This window comes from Pseudorasbora parva, chromosome 8 (assembly GCF_024679245.1).
Source record: "Pseudorasbora parva isolate DD20220531a chromosome 8, ASM2467924v1, whole genome shotgun sequence".
Classification (NCBI taxonomy): domain Eukaryota; kingdom Metazoa; phylum Chordata; class Actinopteri; order Cypriniformes; family Gobionidae; genus Pseudorasbora; species Pseudorasbora parva.
In genome coordinates, this window is record NC_090179.1 from 31,381,978 (window position 1) to 31,401,314 (window position 19,337).

A 19,337-nucleotide genomic window follows, 5' to 3' on the forward strand; every position below is an offset into this window, starting at 1 on the left:
ATTTTGATGAAACTTCAGCTGTGTGTTCGTTGTAAGAGGCCGATCACATGGATATGACTTTTGTGAGTCAAAGTTATAGCGCCACCAACTGGCAGCAGCAAGTGTGTCACTTTTGTCCAAAATGGGGGGGTTAGTTTTATCTGCAGTCACCAAACTCGGTATATATATTGTACATTTCGAGCCGGACAACTTTCTAATTTACAGTCATTAGCTCTGACCAACAGGAAGTCAGATAATTTGGTTGGAAGATAACAAGAAGTGGAAAGCGAGCTCTGAGGTTTTACCTACTCCTCAAAAGCGATTCATTCAATCTCCTCCAAACTCGGACAACATGAAGTAAATATACAGAAGATGCTAAAATGCGAACGGTTATTGGATATCTCAAACGGTGTTCCCGTAGCAAAAGCTTAAAAAATACAAAAGAGAGACACAAGTAACTGGTTCATAGATAAGACTATACTCCCACCTGCTGGTTATTCTTTATATCACACTGTTTTTTTTTTTTTTCTTCAAAACTTATGCTCTCCCTTAAATGACCAGTAGAGGGCAATATTGTATAAGTTTTCAAGCAAAAAAACTTGCCTCTGTGTGTGTGTGTGAATGGTTTTCTAACCTGGTGGGGACTTAAACCTCAATGCACACAGACTCATGGGGACGTCCCAATGGGTACAAAAGCTTATAAATCAGACAGAATGAGTTACTTTGAAAATGTGAAAATGCAGAAAGTTTCCTGTGATGGGCAGGGGCAGTGTAGGACAGAATATATGGTTTGTACAGCATAAAAACCATTATATCTATGCTGAGTCCCCAAAAAGATGGTGAACCAGACATGAGTGTGTGTGTGTGTGTGTGTGTGTGTGTGTGTGTGTGTGTGTGTGTGTGTGTGTGTGTGTGTGTGTGTGTGTGTGTGTGTGTGTGTGTGTGTGTGTGTGTGTGTGTGTGTTGGGAGGGGGGGGATGGTGGATGGGCTGAGCTTAGCTGATAAGGGTTGCCTGCAGCATACTTCAGCATTACTACTGTCTGTGTGTGTGTGTGTGTGTGTGTGTGTGTGTGTGTGTGTGTGTGTGTGTGTGTGTGTGTGTGTGTGTGTGTGTGTGTGTTATTTTTTCTAGCCTGGTGGGGACTTCAACCTGAATGCACACAGACTCATGGGGACACGTGTCACTGATTTCTACTGTGTGTGTGTGTGTGTGTGTGTGTGTGTGTGTGTGTGTGTGTGAGCCACTCTTCTGTCTAAAACAATTACCTCTCAATGCTGTGCTTTGGCCTGCATTAAAGGATTAAACATATTATTCTGGGTTTGAATAAAAAAATAAATGTATAAAACCAGTTTATTTGTAGGGCATTGACAATATTGTTTTATATAATTATATACCCCCCCCCCCTCCTCAGGATCACTGTGTGTGTGTGTGTGTGTGTGTGTGTGTGTGTGTGTGTGTGTGTGTGTGTGTGTGTGTGTGTGTGTGTGTGTGTGTGTGTGTGTGTGTGTGTGTGGAGGGGGTCTCTCTCACTCTGTGTGTCACCTTGTCTCTTGTTTTTTTAATAATTTAACCCTTTCATACCATAGGATATCACAAATATCTATCACTTTATTGTGAAAAATAAGTAAAAAACTAAAACATATATTATATCTTTAATTAAATACTGGTCTTCTGAACTTACAAAATTTTGAGCTGCAAAAAAATACATTTGCACATAATTGAAAGTGATATCCTAATACTTTTAATTGTTTTCTATAACATGGGCTTTAAAGAAGGTCATGTGCTGTGTTTGCAAAGATCACGTATGACACCTCTTTAAACTAATTATTTATTGATAGAATTCAAATGAATAAAAAATAATAATTTCACATGAATTTATAAAAGTGGCTGTTTATAATAAACTTCCATAAATTATATGCACGCATATTACTCTTACCTGACACTGATATTAAAATCATTGTTGCGGTCTCTGATTTGGCAAATTTATTTTTAAGAAAAGTGTAAGGATAATATAACTTCAGCATTTGGACAGTGTTCTGCACTCATTTTGAAATTGACATTTGACATCATCTGACATAAAATTAATGAATAAAATGTAATTGATCTCATAGATGTGAGTGTTGTGGTTCCTGGTCATAGCAGCACCAGTTGCTGCAGTTAATGAGGTGAATTCAAATGACTTTGACATAGTCTCTTTATTTATTTTTTCCCATATTAAATGCCTATTGCCTGCTGTGCACAGTTACCGTATTTTCCGGACTATAAGTCGCTCCGGAGTATAAGTCGCATCAGTCAAAAAATGCGTCATGACGCGGAAAAAAACATATATAAGTCGCACTGGACTATAAGTCGCATTAGGGCAGAGCTGGAGCCGCGCGCATGCGAGCACCTGCTCGCGAGCACTCGCTCGTGCCCGCTTCACTGCATAACCCGAGCAGAAGAAAGAAAGTTTGAAGTGAGTGAGAAACTTGTAAAGGACTGGCGAAAAGCAGAGGTTACTTTAACTGTGATGAAGAAGAAAAAGAAATCTACTTGCGGACTGTAAGCAAGATGGCCAGAGCTGAAGGAACGAGTCCACAGAGGCTTGAACTCTCTGCCGGGAGAGGCTCTGCCGCGCGAGACGAACGCTGTGAGAATCGTTCTCCGCTGCATGTTTTACTACATGCTGTTTGTATTTTGCAGAATAAGATTTTCTTTATGGGGGCATTTTGTTTGTGTTCAGTCTTTCTAAGTTGTTGTCTTTAAGTAAATATTAGGCTACAGGAGCAGCATAGAGCGCATTCTCGCGGCTATATGTTTATTCTTGTCAGTCAGTATGAATTAAATTTGATATATAAGTCGCACCTGACTATAAGTCGCAGGACCAGCCAAACTATGAAAAAAAGTGCGACTTATAGTCCGGAAAATACGGTAAGCTGATGCCACTGGGGTGGCGGTGCCACCGGCTTGGGCCCGTCATCGCTGCTCGCAGCTTTAATTATTATTATTATTATTATCTTTTCGCCTTTTGGGCATTTTTGGGGCCCTTCCCATGCTCGAAAACTCTTGAAACTTTGCACACGCATCGGAATGCGCGGCCAACAGGGTCTGGCAGAGGCCTTTGACCCGGGCGTGGCAGGGGGGCTCAACAGCGCCCCCTTGAAAAACTGGGTCTATATATTAAACACACTTGCACGTACATGTATGAAACTCGGTACACTTATAGATCTCATCGGGCCAAACAACTTCCGCACTCATAGTCATAAGCTTCGCCCAACAGGAAGTGAGCTATTATGGGTTGTTCGGAAAACGCATGCTGTGGAATTTGCGATACTCCTCCTAGACGATTCACCCGATCAGCACCAAACTCGGTCATCATGAAGTCAAGACACTGAGAATGCTAAATTGCGAGCAACTTTTTGATATCTCAAACGGTTTGGCTGTGGCGAAGAGACGAATTTATGGCGAGAAAAAGGAAACAGGAAGTGTGTTATAACTTTTCCATACATTAATTCATTTTGATGAAACTTCAGCTGTGTGTTCGTTGTAAGAAGCCGATCACATGGATATGACTTTTGTGAGTCAAAGTTATAGCGCCACCAACTGGCAGCAGGAAGTGTGTCACTTTTGTCCAAAATGGGGGGGTTAGTTTTATCTGCAGTCACCAAACTCGGGATATATATTGTACATTTCGAGCCGGACAACTTTCTAATTTACAGTCATTAGCTCTGACCAACAGGAAGTCAGATAATTTGGTTGGAAGATAACAAAAAGTTGAAAACGAGCTCTGAGTTTTTACCTTCTCCTCAAAAGGGGATTCATTCAATCTCCTTCAAACTCGGACGACATGAAGTAAATATACAGAAGATGCTAAAATGCGAACGGTTATTGGATATCTCAAACGGTGTTCCCGTAGCAAAAGCTTAAAAAATACAAAAGAGAGACACAAGTAACTGGTTCATAAATAAGGCTATACTCCCACCTGCTGGTTATTCTATATATCACACTGTTTTTTTTTTTTTGTTTTTTTTTTTCAACACTTATGCTCTCCCTTAAATGACCATTAGAGGGCAATATTGTATAAGTTTTCAAGCAAAAAACCTTGCCTCTGGGTGTGTGTGTGAATGGTTTTCTAACCTGGTGGGGACTTAAACCTGAATGCACACAGACTCATGGGGACTTCCCAATGGGTACAAAAGCTTATAAATCAGACAGAATGTGTTCTTTTGAAAATGTAAAAATGCAGAAAGTTTTGTGTGATGGGTAGGTTTAGGGGTAGGAGCAGTGTAGGAGGACAGAATATGGTTTGTACAGCATAAAAACCATTATGTCTATGGTGAGTCCCCAAATAGATAGTGAACCAGACATGAGTGTGTGTGTGTGTGTGGGGGGGGGGTGGATGGGCTGAACTGATAAGAGTTGCCTGCAGCATACTTTAGCATTACTAGTGTGTGTGTGTGTGTGTGTGTGTGTGTGTGTGTGTGTGTGTGTGTGTGTGTGTGTGTGTGTGTGTGTGTGTGTGTTCTTTTTTCTAGCCTGGTGGAGACTTCAACCTGAATGCACACAGACTCATGGGGACATGTGTCATTGATTTCTACAGTGTGTGTGTGTGTGTGAGTGTGTGTGTGGGGGGGGGGGGGTTGTTGTGGATGGGGGATGGTGGATGGGCTTAACTGATAAGAGTTGCCTGCAGCATAAGCATTACTACTGTGTGTGTGTGTGTGTGTGTGTGTGTGTGTGTGTGTGTGTGTGTGTGTGTGTGTGTGTGTGTGTGTGTGAGAGCCACTCTTCTGTCTAAAAAGATTACCTCTCAATGCTGTGCTTTGGCCTGCATTAAAGGATTAAACATATTATTCTGGGTTTGAATAAAAAAATTAAGGTATAAAACCAGTTTATTTGTAGGGCATTGACAATATTGTTTTATATAATTAGTTAAATAATTGTGTTAATACAAATAATTATTAATAAAAATATATAAATATTTAAAAAAACATTACTAACAAAAGAAAAAACACATTTAATTGTCTTTAAAAAAAAAAGGAAAAAAAAGTAGTGTGTGTAACTTAAAAAAATGAGAAGATTAATGCCTTTTGTTTAAGGACAAAAATGAGAACCAATGAGCTACCGGCATATAGAATAACCAGAAGGTGGGAGTGTAGCCTTATTCAGTTACCAGGTTGGATATGTCCTAGGGAACACTGTTTTGAAGATAAAACTATTGTTGTTATTGCAAAACAGTGTTTTCAGACAGTGAAATAAAAACAATGTTCTCTCACTGTTTAGATTTTGTGTCTGTCATTCCCCCCCCCCCCCCTTCTCTCTCAGGATCACTGTGTGTGTGTGTGTGTGTGTGTGTGTGGAGGGGGTCTCTCTCACTCTGTGTATGTCGCCTTGTTTCTTGTTTTTCATAATTTAACCCTTTCATATCATAGGCTATCAGCAATATCTATCACTTTATTGTGAAAAATAAGTTTTAAAAAATGTATTATATATATATATAGCACTGGTCTTCTGAACTTACAATATTTTGAGCTGCAAAAAATACATTTGCACATAATTGAAAGTGATATCCTAATATTTTTAATTGTTTTCTATAACTTGGGCTTTAAAGAAGGTCATGTGCTGTGTTTGCAAAGATCATGTATGACACCTCTTTAAACTAATTATTTATTGATTAAAATTCAAATGGATAAAAAAATATAATTTCACATGATCTTATAAAAGTGGCTGTTTATAATAAACTTCTATAAATTTTATGCACGCATATTACTCTTACCTGACACTGATATTAAAATCATTGTTGCGGTCTCTGTGATTTGGCTTAATTTATTTTTAAGAGAAGTGTAAGGATAATACAACTTCAGCATTTGGACAGTATTCTGCACTCATTTTGAAATTGACATTAGACATCATCTGACATAAAATTAATGAATAAAATGTAATTGATCTCATAGATGTGAGTGTTGTGGTTCCTGGTCATAGCAGCACCAGTTGCTGCAGTTAATGAGGTGAATTCAAATGACTTTGACATAGTCCCTTTATTTATTTTTTCCCATATTAAATGCCTATTGGCCTTCTGTGCACAGTTAAGCTGATGCCACCGGGGTGGCGGTGCCCCCGGCTTGGGCCCGTCATCGCTGCTCGCAGCTTTAATTTTAGTTGTATTTGTTCAGTTTTGCATAGGCTATTCATTTTGGTTAGGCTGTATTTGTTTTTATTACGTTTTTTATTCAGCTTAAATTTGTCTTGATATTTTAGTGCATCGAATTTCAGTTAAAGGGATAGTTCACTTTAAAATGAAAATTCTGTCTTACTTTACTCACCCTCAAGTTGTTTCAAACCTGTATGAATTCTTCAGCTGAGCACAAGGGAAGATTTTTTTTGAAGAATGTCAGTAACCAAACAGTTAACTGGAGCTATTGACTTCCATAGTAGGAAAAAAAAAACTATGGAAGTCAATGGCTCCAGTTAACTGGTTACTGACATTCTTCAAAATATCTTCCCTTGTGTTCAGCTGAAGAAAGAAATTCATACAGGTTTAAAACAACTTGAGGGTGAGTAAAGGATGACAGAATTTTCATTTTAAAGTGAACTATCCCTTTAATTGCCAAGAGAATTCTAGTTTTCGTTTTAGGTTTTTCATCAAATTTTTATTTCCTTTTATTTCAGTTTTTTTTTTTTAAAATTAGGCTTACTGAAAAATATTTGAAGTAGCTTTAGTTAGGCCAGGGGTTTTCAAACTTCACGATGCCAAGGACCCCCAAATATGAGAAACCTTTATGGGGGACCCCCTTCCTAAAATACATATATATATTTATAATAAAAAAACTTTTAAACTGTTAGATAAATAGTGTGACATTATAAATACAACATATTGTTTCCAAACTTAAATTGGTTATACTTATTGTATGTATTAACCTGATGAAAAACATTTTCAATGAAAATGTACTTGTTTAAGCAACTTTCATAATGTAGTTCTTTGTAAGCAGCTTGCATACCATGTTAAGAACCCCAGTGAGCAAGATAAAGGGACTATAGTGAGAAAAACTCACTAGAAAGATAAAAAAAAAAAAACATATACAAATCTTGAAAGTATGTATATGGCAAACAAGGAGAAACAGTTAGAAATGAAACCATTAGATTGTTCGATAGACTCCATTTTTGCTTTGTCTTTTAATTCTCTGAAATGTTCTGGGGACCCCTTAGAACCTTCTGGAGGACCCCTGGGGGTCCCCGGACCCCAGTTTGAAAACCCCTGAGTTAGGCAACAGTTTCCCTCAGTTGTCATGCAATGCAAACCAACCCTGTGAGAAGTTGTCCAGCCGCTAGGTGGAAGCATTGATCAGCCTTGCAAGACCTGAATCTCCGCTGTATGATTCTGTCATCAATTATGTGTTTAGAGTATCATCATAGATGCACAGTATAACGTTACGGTCTCATGCCAGGACCAGTGATGGCAAGCAGGCACTCAAGCAACCCATTCACGAGTCACCTTTTCTGATCATCTTATTTGCATTTTTTAATTCTGTTCTACATATTATAAGATAACAATTGTAAACTACTCAATATATAAATGTAATGTAATAAATCGCGTTAAAAATCGTTCGTTGTTCTCCACTTCGCCAGCGAAGGCGCTCAACAGTCAACACAACCTAACGGTCCAGTCACGAGCACCCAGCTGGAGTGACGCCACTTCCGTGACAATAGGGTCAGCGTGATAGATTTATCAACAATAACAAGAGCGACTTGTAACAGCCTGGCGATCAAAGTGCGAGATTTCAATTGAAATGACGCGGATGAACTGACCGTTAGGTGCTGGTGTGAATTACAGCGTCCTTTCCCGAGTCTCACCGAGGAGCTGCTCATTCAATGTAAGACACTTTGTGAGGATGAAGGGATGTTTTCGGTTCAAGCTAGCTAAATATTAGCAGAAGTATGATCATTCACTGGTGTTGACTTACAAAGATGCACTCTCAATCCAAATCATTTAACATTAAGTGGCCTGTTTCGGTGAGTGGTGCTGTCAGTTTTGATATATGTATCCTCATTCAGAAGCTCAAAATAGGTTAATCTTTGATTTGGCACTAGTGTCTATTATAAATGACTTGTGCTTTTATAATTTATATTTTTATAAATTATATAATAACGACTTTATGATTACGTTATTGTCATGTTATGATTTGTAAATGTGCCCTTGTTTGAAAACGAACAGCAGGATAGACTCATTTCTGCGGTTTTGGACAGTGTTTGGTAGATTGAAGGGAAATATTAGTAGTGTGGTGGTTATTTTTGTGTGTTTAGTGATCCACACAACAACTATTAATATTTGGTTAATGACCAAAAAAAAAAAAAAAAAACGACTTATCAATAATACAAAGAGCCTTACTGTATGTTTTGATATAAATCACATTACACATTTCTAAATTAACTCAAACTAGTCTCCAAAAAATCTAGTAACTAGAAACACAGTCTTTTGTTTTCATTGATATAAGATGTTAATTTTGTAACGTAAGGATTGCATCGCACAGTGATATATCCCATCCATGTATATATTCAAATTAATTAATTTTACTAAATACAAAATAGTACTAAATAACTTAATACAATCTAATCATGTAATCCATGTGTCATTTTATCATAAATTTTATTCTTTAATCTGACATTTTTGTGTAACTTCTGCTTTATGGTTAATATTCATACTTGCGCACATTTGGACTTTATAAGTGTTTATTTATACGTTTTAAATGTACAACATGCTGTAAAATAGGAGTAAATTCCCATGTTAAAAATGCAAGACTTTATGCTAGACTTTAACTGTTTCCTGCAGTGTTTTGTCTTTGGCAACTTTTTGTTTCACAAGTCATCTATTGTTCTTGATATATGCACAGCTGTCTAAAGAGTGTTAACATGGTTTTGGTCTCTTTGTCATGTATTTTCCTTAAGAGCCTGTAAACCTGCTCATAACTACAGTAAGGTTTTTCAGATGCATATTGAGTGCGTTGACTTAAACAGAAACTCTGGCTTTGTTGATTCAGATTAGTGTAGTCACATCTTAAGGTGACGGCTTTCTGTCCTTCTTGCTGACCTGGTGTCTTCTTTTTACAGTGCTGTTGTCTCTGAAAAGTGTGGTGAGGACACTGAGCAGTCTCTCTGCTGGTGTGCAGCCACGTTTATCCACTGAACCCTGACACTCAATGGATGAATAATTTTTAGTAGTAAAAGTAAACAGTATTTTATGGGACACCTGTAAGTGGACTGTGGACCTGTGAGGACAAATTGCATAGCAGGTGAGAGCCATTAAAACTTCTAATGTTTATACTGGTTAATTTAGGAAAAAACATATTCACCCCGACATGTTTAGTCATCATTGAAATAACATATTTTATGTTATAAGCCAGTATTGCCATGCTCAGTAAAGCTACTGGTTTCATGTTAGCAAAGAACATGATTTATTTAGCCAGCAGATGGTTAAATCTAGGCCAGCTCTGTTTAAAAATGGAATGTGTAGCCCAGAGGACTGCAGTTTCTGACTATATGTTTAACTGAACTTCTTGAGGTTGACTGACACATGGGTCATGGCATAACACCCATTTTTGTCCTATTTATGAATTTTTCAAAACACATTAAATGCATTTCATACATACAATATGATGAGCATCTGTGATGATTTTTTATTATTGTATTATTATTATTATTATTATTATGGTGGGGGGTTTGGCGGCAGGATGAAAAGAAAACCTTAAGTAGTTTGGCACAGTGTTGTTATTGTTTGAAACCAAAACTGTAAAACTGATAAGTGATATAAAGCATGAAATCAAATAAAAGTATTGAATATTTTTAGACAAACTTAAATGTAAAAAATAGAAATGTTGCATTTAAATGAAAAAATAATAATTTCTTACTTAAAAGTACTAAAATTACTAAAACAGAAATTAAACAACATAACTCAAATGAAAACTGAAAATGTAAAAAAATACAAAATAAAATATTAAATAAAAAATAAAAACAAACTATATATATATATATATATATATATATATATATATATAATACACTCACTCTGTATTGTACCATATGACTTTGATTAGGGTTAGGGTTAGAGACAAAACTGATTTACTGTTTATTAAAGCATCATTTACTCAACCTCAAGTTGTTCTAAACCTGTATGAATTTCTTTCTTCTGCTGAACACAAAATAATATACTTTGAAGAATGTCTTTACCAAACAGTTGATGGCCCCTATAGACTTCCATAGTATTTTTTTTCAATACTATAGAAGTCAATGGGGCCCGACAACTGCTTGGTTGCCCTATTTATCAAAACATCATCTTTTGTGTCCAGCAGAAATGAATGGAATCTGCCAAATGGAAAATGGAAAGTCCAATAAACTTGCCATAACAAAACTCAAAAAAGGACATGACTCATGGCTATGTGGCTATAATAATCTCTTCAAATATCAAATAATTTTACCATTTCATTACAAAGCAAGTCTAGTTCAGGGTCATTTAAACAAACAGGTAATCCCAGCTACAAATCGCTGCACAGAGAAACTAGGAACTATTTAAAATAAAGTAAAAACTGACACTTTATCTTGTATGGTATATCCGCAGCTGCATAAGGTGCGTGGCGGGGGACAGTGCAATGGAAGCTTCTGAGATAGAAGGTCGCACCTTTATGCAGGCAATAAGTGAGAAGTACAGCCCGGAGAACTTTCCTTGCCGTCGGGGTCCAGGCATGGGAGTCGTGGTTGTGCCGTCTGGGTCACAGGGCTCGCCTATGAAAGGTCAGGCTTGGGTTAATTAAAAACAAGTCATGTAAGGTTCCTTCCTTGGTGATTTTAGTGTTTGCTTTGGCAGCTGTATCCTGTTGCTGTGTTTCATAGTTCATTGATTGTGGGGTCATTCTGCCTTCAGACCGTCTGAACCTGCCCAGTGTTCTGGTTTTGAATGGCAGTGGAATCAGTCATGCAGGAGAGGAGGGAGAGATCGCTGCTTTCTGTGCTCATGTAGTTGAACTTGATCTGTCCCACAACAAGCTCCAAGACTGGTATGAGGTGAGTTAGTCAGTTCATCTGGGGATCTCATTGTTTCAGATTTTCCTTACTGTATAATGATACAGTTTCAAATGGCCAAATTTGTTTGAAAATATTTAAAGCGATAGTTCACCCAACAGTGAACATTCTGTCATCATTTACTCACCCTCATATTGATCTTTACACCATGGTCTGTCTGAATACCTGATTCTATTTGAAAACTGTTTAATGGAGAGAGATGCTGAACAGACACTCATTTATGTCTGTGTCTGATTCAAAGTGGGCAGAATGCTAGATCTGAAGAGTTGTAGCTGGCAAACCCCCCCGTCATTTCAAGCCTTCCGGTCATAATTTGTGCTGCAAACATCAATAACAGCTTTAAGTTGTCAATGCTGTCAAATGACCATGGTATAAGTGGGATAATTCTTGACTAACTGTGTATTTAATGATTTGAATGCACTCTGTGGAGCACAACTGTGTCTGCTTCACGTCGCTTCATTTCTTTGCCTCCACGTCGTGCATTAAAATCGTTTAATGATTTTTAACATATAGAAGCTGAAGTCATCATAGTAGCGGTGAATGAGAGATTTTTCTTTTGAGCAAAAGATTTTTCCATTTGCTCAAATAGCAAATAAATACTCCACAACAGTGTTTTCACACCTTTCAAAAACAGGCAAAAAATAGAGAGCGATTGATGACAGCAGTCAGAAGAGAGAAAGATAAAGATTTTTGTAATTTGGTGCAAAGGTAATATAATACTAACTATAGTGTTAAACATGTACATGCGTAAAAAAATACACACCGATTTTTTTATGCATACATCCTTGCTTTCTTTAAAAAAAAAAAAAAAAATCTTACTGACCCCAAACATTTGAAGTGTAGTATTTTTATCTGCCATTGTATAGCAAGAGCTGAATAACAATTCTTTAAATATTTGAACAAAAGTTGTGCTTTTTAACTACTGTTTTAACCCTTTAATCTGTTCCAGATCAGCAAGATTGTTTCTAACATCCCGAACCTGGCGTTCTTGAACCTCAGCTCTAATCAACTGAATGATGCTGTCTTAGATCCAGACTGCGCTAAGGCCTTTTCTAGCATCCGCCGCTTCGTTCTTAACAATACCCAAGTGTCCTGGGACACAGTGCAAATTTTCACACGAGAAATGCCTGAGTGAGTCAAACTTTGAACTCCCAATATTTCTGTATTATTTTAAAAATTTGGATTGGCATTCTTTATAACTGATAATGAAGGTGTACTGCAGGGTTCCTCAAATCCAGCACTGGTGGGCCACTGTCCTGCAGAGTTTACTTCAGACCCTGATCAAACTTACCTATCTGCTATTTTCTTGGAACTCTGAAGACTTTGATACTTGTTGAGGTGTGTTTGATAAGGGTTGGAACTAAACTCTGGAGAGCAGTGGCCCTCTAGGACTGGATTTAAGGAATTCTGGTATTTAGTATTGATCGCTCTTTAGTAGTTTGAGATTTGTGAAACATTATGAGACAGATTTTTGAGACATTTTTAATATGTTGATTTCATATCTTAACATGCTTTAATGTTCATTTATACAGTATACACAAACACACTCACACACACACACACACACACACACACACACACACACTCACGTCTCTATTATATATATATATATATATATATATATATATGTATATGTACTGTATATATATATATATATATATATATATATATATATTTAATATATGTACTGTATATATGTTTACATATAGTCCACAAGATAATTTTGTAAAATTCTAATTACCCTGTTCAAAAGTTTGTGAACCATTGATTCTCAATACTGTCTGCCATTACCTGGATGATCCACCGCTGTTTTTTGTTTTGTTTTGATGGTTGTTCTGATTTGTTTGATGGAAAAATCCCTCAGGTCCTGCAAATTCTTCAGGTTTCCAGCATCTTTTACTATATTTGAACCCTTTCCATTAGTAACTGCATGATTTTTGAGATCCATCTATTCACGCTGAGGACAAGTGAGGTACTCAAACACAACTATTTAAAAAAAGCTCAAACATTCACTGATGCTCCAAAAGGAAATACAATGCCTTAAAAGCCAGGGGGTGAAAACTTTTGAACACAATGACTACATCCATGTCCATATTTTTCTTATTTTGTTTAAATATATATTTTTAAATTTAGTATTGCCCATCGGAAGCAGCAGATGCTTGCATGTTTCCTGGAAGACAAATTAAGCACAATTTACCTTTGAATTTACTTTTTTTCTTCACATAATGTACATTTACATTCACAACTTGAGCAGAACATTTCTCAGTGGTACTGGTAAGTAGTCTTTGCTTATAGCCTGCGTTAAACTTCCCTAGGTTTAAGAAGCTGTCCTCTGTAAAATGCACAATGTGCAAGCGAAAATTTGGATTCTACTGATAAGAAATAAATAAGTCTAACCTCTGATTAACTGGCATTATGCTAATATTTTACATTATGACGTGGACGTTTGAGGAAATATCTTTACTTCGATCAAGGTGTTTTAGGCTGGTCTGGATTAGTGTTCTCTGTTAGAATAAAACACTTTTTTGGAGACTGAGCTTTGTAACTTTGCAGATCGTATACATGCACGAACACATACATTACACACTGAAGGAAAAGGAAAACTTTAAACAGTACATTAAAAAGTCATATGGGAAAAAAAGAAAAAAGTATCATACGATCCCTTTAAAGGCAATGGCCATGGTCTATTCCGCCAGTTCTTTGATCTGATCAGATCCATTATATTTAATGAAGGTGCCTCTGGAATGAGAGCTCTTCACCAATATCAGTCAGTTTTATCCAGGCTTGAGGAGCTGTTCCTGTGCCTTAATGAGTACACCACTGTGACACCGGCTGCCACGCCCTGCCCCACACTGCGTCTGCTCCACATCACAGACAACAGCCTCCATGAGTGGAATGAAGTACGGAAATTTGGCTCCATGTTCCCTGCACTGGACACTTTGGTCATGGCCAACAACAACTTAAACTCCATTCAGGACTCTGGAGAAATCCTTCAGCGGCTCTTCCCTAACCTTCGAAGCATCAATCTGCACAACTCTGGTATCTTTTATTTTTACTTTTTAGTGATAGCGTTGAAAAATGACTTAACGTGTGCTAGAAGGGTCTAAAATAAATGATCATACCATGTTTTTAATTGCTTAATTTAGCATCATTACTATTTTATCACTGTGTAACTACATAAACTCCAAAAAACATATTTCTTATAAATTTGTGTGAATCAGGTCTTAAGCGATGGGAGGACATTGAGAAGCTAAACTTTCTGCCCAAACTGGAGGAAGTGAGGTTGCAAGGCATTCCTCTACTACAGGATTACACAAGCATGGAGCGTCGCAGTCTAATGATAGCCCGGTAAGTCCAGTGTGTCATTTATTTACCCTCGTGTCATTCCAAACCTGTATACATTTTGTTTCTTCTGTGGAACACAAAAAATAAGATATTTTGAAGAATGTTGGTAACCAAACAGTTTAATGACCATTGATAAAAGTTCATACAGGTCTGGAACGTCATGGTGATATAGTCAAATATGATATAATTGTCATTTTTGGGGGAACGATCCCTTTAGCTTCATTAGAAACTAATAGTAATGCTCTAGAAATGTTGGTGAGATGGTCTCATTTAACCCGCCCACAGGCTGCCATCAGTGAACAACCTAAATGGGAGTGTTGTGACGGATGGCGAGAGAGAGGACGCTGAGAGATTCTTCATCCGTTATCACTTAAATTATTCAGAGGAGGAGCTGCCTCACAGGTAAACTTCACTGTAGTGTAATATGGATGGGTCTGGATGGTTGACTAGTCACCCACTAACCTAGTTTAGTTTTTTTTTTTTTTTTTAAGTATCTTAATATAATAATAATAATACATAAAGCACTACTACTGATCAAAAGTTAAGTTTAGTATGATTTTTTTTTTTTTTTAATGTTTTTAAAAGAAGTGTCTTATGTTCACCAAGGCTGCATTTATTTGATCAAAAATGCATTTCTGTGATGGCAAAGCTGAATTTTCAGCAGCCATTACTCCAGTCTTCAGTGTCACTTGATCCTTCAGTATCATCCATGATTCTAATATCAGGGCTTCAGATGTCGACAATTTTTTTAGACATATGTGCGAACTGCAAATATAGATTTTTGTCAAATTTCATGTTAAAAAATTAGTAAGGAGTGAGTCCACCATTCTAGGACTATGTGTGTGAGACGGGAGGGTCCGGGAGTGTTAGTCGACTGCACAGGTCAGGAGTCATTGGTGTGTCTCGCTGTCGTCGTGTCTTATGTCACACCTCAGTCAAAAATGATAAAGCCCATTGCAAGTATGTCTAACTGCGTCCCGCAGTACTACTTACCAACAAATTATGCCCCCTATTACAAATTACAGCCCCTACAACGAAACAGCCAAATAGTACCTTTCCTCTAGAATCACTAGTACCGATCCTCTACGTCCCTTTTGCTTGCTTTTTTTAAGCTTCTCTATTGCTATTTAGTGATAAGGCATACAGGTCCTATTACATTGATCAGCAGACTCTGTAAGTCTTTGTTTTTCCTCCATATTTAAAGTATTTTAATTATGAAACTCTTCTGTAAATTAATTTTATTTAAGGAATGTAAGATTTATGGTTGATACAGAATTTCTCAGCCTATACTAATAGCCGATTATTCAAAATGAAATCTGCCGATACCGATAGTTAATTTGATATCGATAGTTAGGGGTTTTAGACTAAATCCAGAAGAACTGCAGCGGTCTCCATCTCAGTTTTTTCAGTTTCTTCATGTAATCCCAGATGGACTCGAAGATGGTAAGATCAGATCTCCTTGTGGATCATACAGGCTGTTGTCAGACTTCTTGTTCAAAAAAAAATCTGGATTATTAAAATTAATGGCAAAAAGAAAAACATTTGGAAATTTAAAATAATATTTTATGTTGTAAGATATTTTGTTTTATGATTTTTACTCCACATATGAGATATAGACCAGAATCACGCTCTATGTAATGTTAATTATTAAATAAAAACGTATTCGTTGTTAATAATAAAAATTAATATAATGATGATTATTCTGTGTTTATACATAGCTAAAAATGCTGGCTTTACTGGCAGTAATTTTGACACTAGGTATTATTTTGGCTTGACCATGTAGTGGAAAGCCGAATACAGATTTGGTGTTTGTATTTTGTTTTGAAGATATCACTGTTTGGTGACCAAATATGGCAAACTGGCTCCTCTGGCTGAGATCGACCTGCGACCGCGTTGCCACGCCAAGGTGGAGGTGCGCTATGAAGACAAAGTGGAGCAGGTGAGCATCCGTTTGGACCAGACTGTCGCGGAGCTGAAGAAGCAGCTGAAGACTGTAGTGCAGCTCCCCACCAGAAATATGCGCCTTTACTACATCGACAAGTGCACTGCCTTCGGCCCCGATGAGTTGAAGTACAGCGCACGGGCCTTGCACTCCTACAGCATTCAAGACGGTGATGAGATCTTGGTAGTTCCCAAAAGAAAATAACCGTATTTCACCAGGATCACAGAATGCTATATTTAAGTAACCAAATCCGCTTTGAACTAGCGCTATCTAAGCTCCACCGAATGATTGGGACTGTCTATCAGGGAAAAACTCCTAGGACTTGCTGGGGCTTCAGTTGTACACAAGCGGCACTTCATGTGTCATGTCACTACGCAGTCATAAGAAACACCCTGACTCGTGTGCACCTCTGGTTTTGTTGCTGTTATTAAAGGTTTCATTTTTGTCTTCAGACTTCACGAGCACCCCTGTATTTTTAAAGGCCCGTTTATTTTCCAATAAAGCACAGCGAAGGGCTCCGGCAGCCCAGGATGTGCTTTTTACAGATCTTAAGACAATCACCCATAGCTGAAAGAAAATGTTGCACTGCACTGATGTCTTAAAGATGAAATCATGGATAATCGTTGAGTGCGTTTCGTATGCTGTTAGACATTAGTTACATGCAAAAGACTCTCAGGCCTTATATGTGGTATGGGCAGTGCTAGATTCACATAAGGAAATATTTGCGAAACATCTTATGTTTTTGATTATCCAGTTAATTTAAGATTTTTAAAAATCGTATTGATTCCAGGGGAATTGCGAAGCCGCATGACTGTATGCTTGTTTTTTGTTGCTTTTTAATATGTCTAATCTTTATTAATACTTTCTCTGTTCCTTTGGAAGTGGACCATGCTCAAATTCGTACTTCCAAGACAAAGCATACACTTGAAAAAGTGTTTATTCTTATATCTATTATGACCATATTATGAAGTGTGTTGATTTTGACGTTCTATTTTCAGAATAATTAGATTTGTTAAATGACAAAAAGTCAACATATTCCCCAAAGATTATGTTATGACTATTATTATGTGCAGTATTTATTATTAATTTACTGATCCATGTTATTTATTAAAGACAAAACAAAACAAATCAGTAGCAAATCAATCATAGTGTGAATCAAGCCAGTATGCTATAACCAGGAATTTAGGCTTTTGTGATGATGTAAAGGCATAGTTTCCCCCTTAAAACGAAAATTCTTCAATCATTTACTCATGACTTACCAGACCTCTGACTTTTTTCTTCTGTGAAACATCGAAGATATTTTGAGAAATGTCATCCATACAATGGAAGTCAATGGTAAATCAAAACTGTTTGGTTGCCAACATTCTTCAAAGTATCTCCTTTTGTGTTCCCGCACAAGAAAAAAAGGAGTAAATTATGACAGAATTTTTGTTTCTTTGTGGTCTATTCCTTTAAATATACTGCAACTTGACTAAAATGTGTTGAAATGTGCAAGGCAAGACGGCAGTAAAATCAGTAAATTTATTCTGAGATACAGTATGAAACCAGCAAATAATTTATTTACACCTGGTACTTTTGATTAAATCGGTGCATGAACCATCTCATTTGCTTGTCATACTTAATTCAACAAAATCCCTCATGTTTAGCAACTAAAACTGGCAAAAACATAGTTTGTTGCATTTTTATTTCACATATAACATGATAGCATGACTTGAAGGATGGACTGAATGGAAAAGCACTGAGATCCTTTCGGCGTGACTGTCAGTGCTGTTACACTGACACATATTGCAAATGCTTAGGTAATATTAGATTAGATTTTCTATTATATGCTGATATATAAAAGTTAATGAAAAGATATGTGAGAACATCTAATGCTTTTTCTTATTAAACATTTCAGGTTTCAGACATATTATCGTATAATCGTCATTGAGACATTATCTAAACCATGTTGCTTTAATTAAGCCATAATTCAGAATTTGAATTCTTTTTTTTAAATTAATTGTATCACCAACCAAAAAGAGTAGCTAGTCAGATTTAATAGTGACTTATGTGTGTATAACTTACACTGAAGTGCTAAAGTCAGATCTCTTATAGTTGTAGAAGTAATTTAAGGGTTGTTGTTTGATCAGGGGAGGAAAGATGACGAAGATTATATATATATGAAGGTTCTACCATCCTCTATGCCTTTAACACTGATAATGCCTTTACCTGTAACCCCTGATCAAACATTAAAGCAGAAGGAAGTACTGTTTTTCTTTAGAGAATTCCCTTTTATATTTTCAATATTTGATGATCTGTGCCCACACAGGACATGATATTGATATTAGTGTTTCACTTTTGCATAATTAATGTATTTTTTTCTACATGCATCCATTATTTATATTCAATTTTATGACCTTGAAGGTAATGCCATTTAAACTGTGACTGATGTGTATGAAATGTGAAGATGAAAATTGTTAAATTTACCACTGAAGACAATGTTTACCAAGTGAATTTTACTGCAGTTGTCATTGCCATTTAGCAGTGTGAAAGCACACTGTATTTGTACTTTTTATATTTATTTTCCTCTTTTTTGGGATTTTGTGCTGAGTGTAGTTTAAAAATTGTGTGTCTCTAAATTTACATAATCTTTTGTAGATTAGCAATTCTTAATCTTCGGTTTAAATTCATGTAGGAGTAGGCTGTTAAGCGTCAAATGGATGAGAATTCCAGTGAGTCATTTAATCTAATGTATTTGTTAGCCCTGTTATTGTAATGAACACTTAAATACTTAAGAGTTGAGCTGCACACAGTCACACCATTAATGCTTAATTATTCTGAATCAGATTTGACTGTTTTATTCCATTGATTTGCCAGCATATGTGCACACTAATGTTTCTGTGTTTGAGAGATTCGAACGGCTTAAAGGAATAGGGAAAATAAACTTTTACTGACAGTCATTACAGTGTTATTTGATGTAATATTACAGTATTTAATTATATTTTGCATGCAAATAAGCAAGTGTTACTGATTTTGGTAAC

General features: G+C 36.7%; 1 protein-coding gene across 2 annotated transcripts; it reads left to right on the plus strand.

Moving 5' to 3' along the window:
- The first annotated feature begins 7,400 nt into the window (after window positions 1-7,400).
- Window positions 7,401-19,256, plus strand: tbcela (tubulin folding cofactor E-like a). 2 transcript variants are annotated; one of them, XM_067450898.1, is made up of 9 exons: window positions 7,401-7,831; window positions 9,066-9,247; window positions 10,570-10,742; window positions 10,873-11,012; window positions 11,980-12,161; window positions 13,813-14,069; window positions 14,252-14,378; window positions 14,661-14,777; window positions 16,203-19,256. In XM_067450898.1, the coding sequence occupies exons 3-9, from the start codon at window positions 10,601-10,603 to the stop codon at window positions 16,519-16,521; spliced, it is 1,284 nt and encodes a 427-aa protein (XP_067306999.1). In that variant the 5' UTR covers window positions 7,401-7,831; window positions 9,066-9,247; window positions 10,570-10,600; the 3' UTR covers window positions 16,522-19,256. The 2 variants fall into 2 exon arrangements, with proteins under 2 accessions (XP_067306999.1, XP_067307000.1); XM_067450899.1 differs by lacking the exon at window positions 7,401-7,831 and adding an exon at window positions 7,836-7,970.
- Window positions 19,257-19,337: the final 81 nt, after the last annotated feature.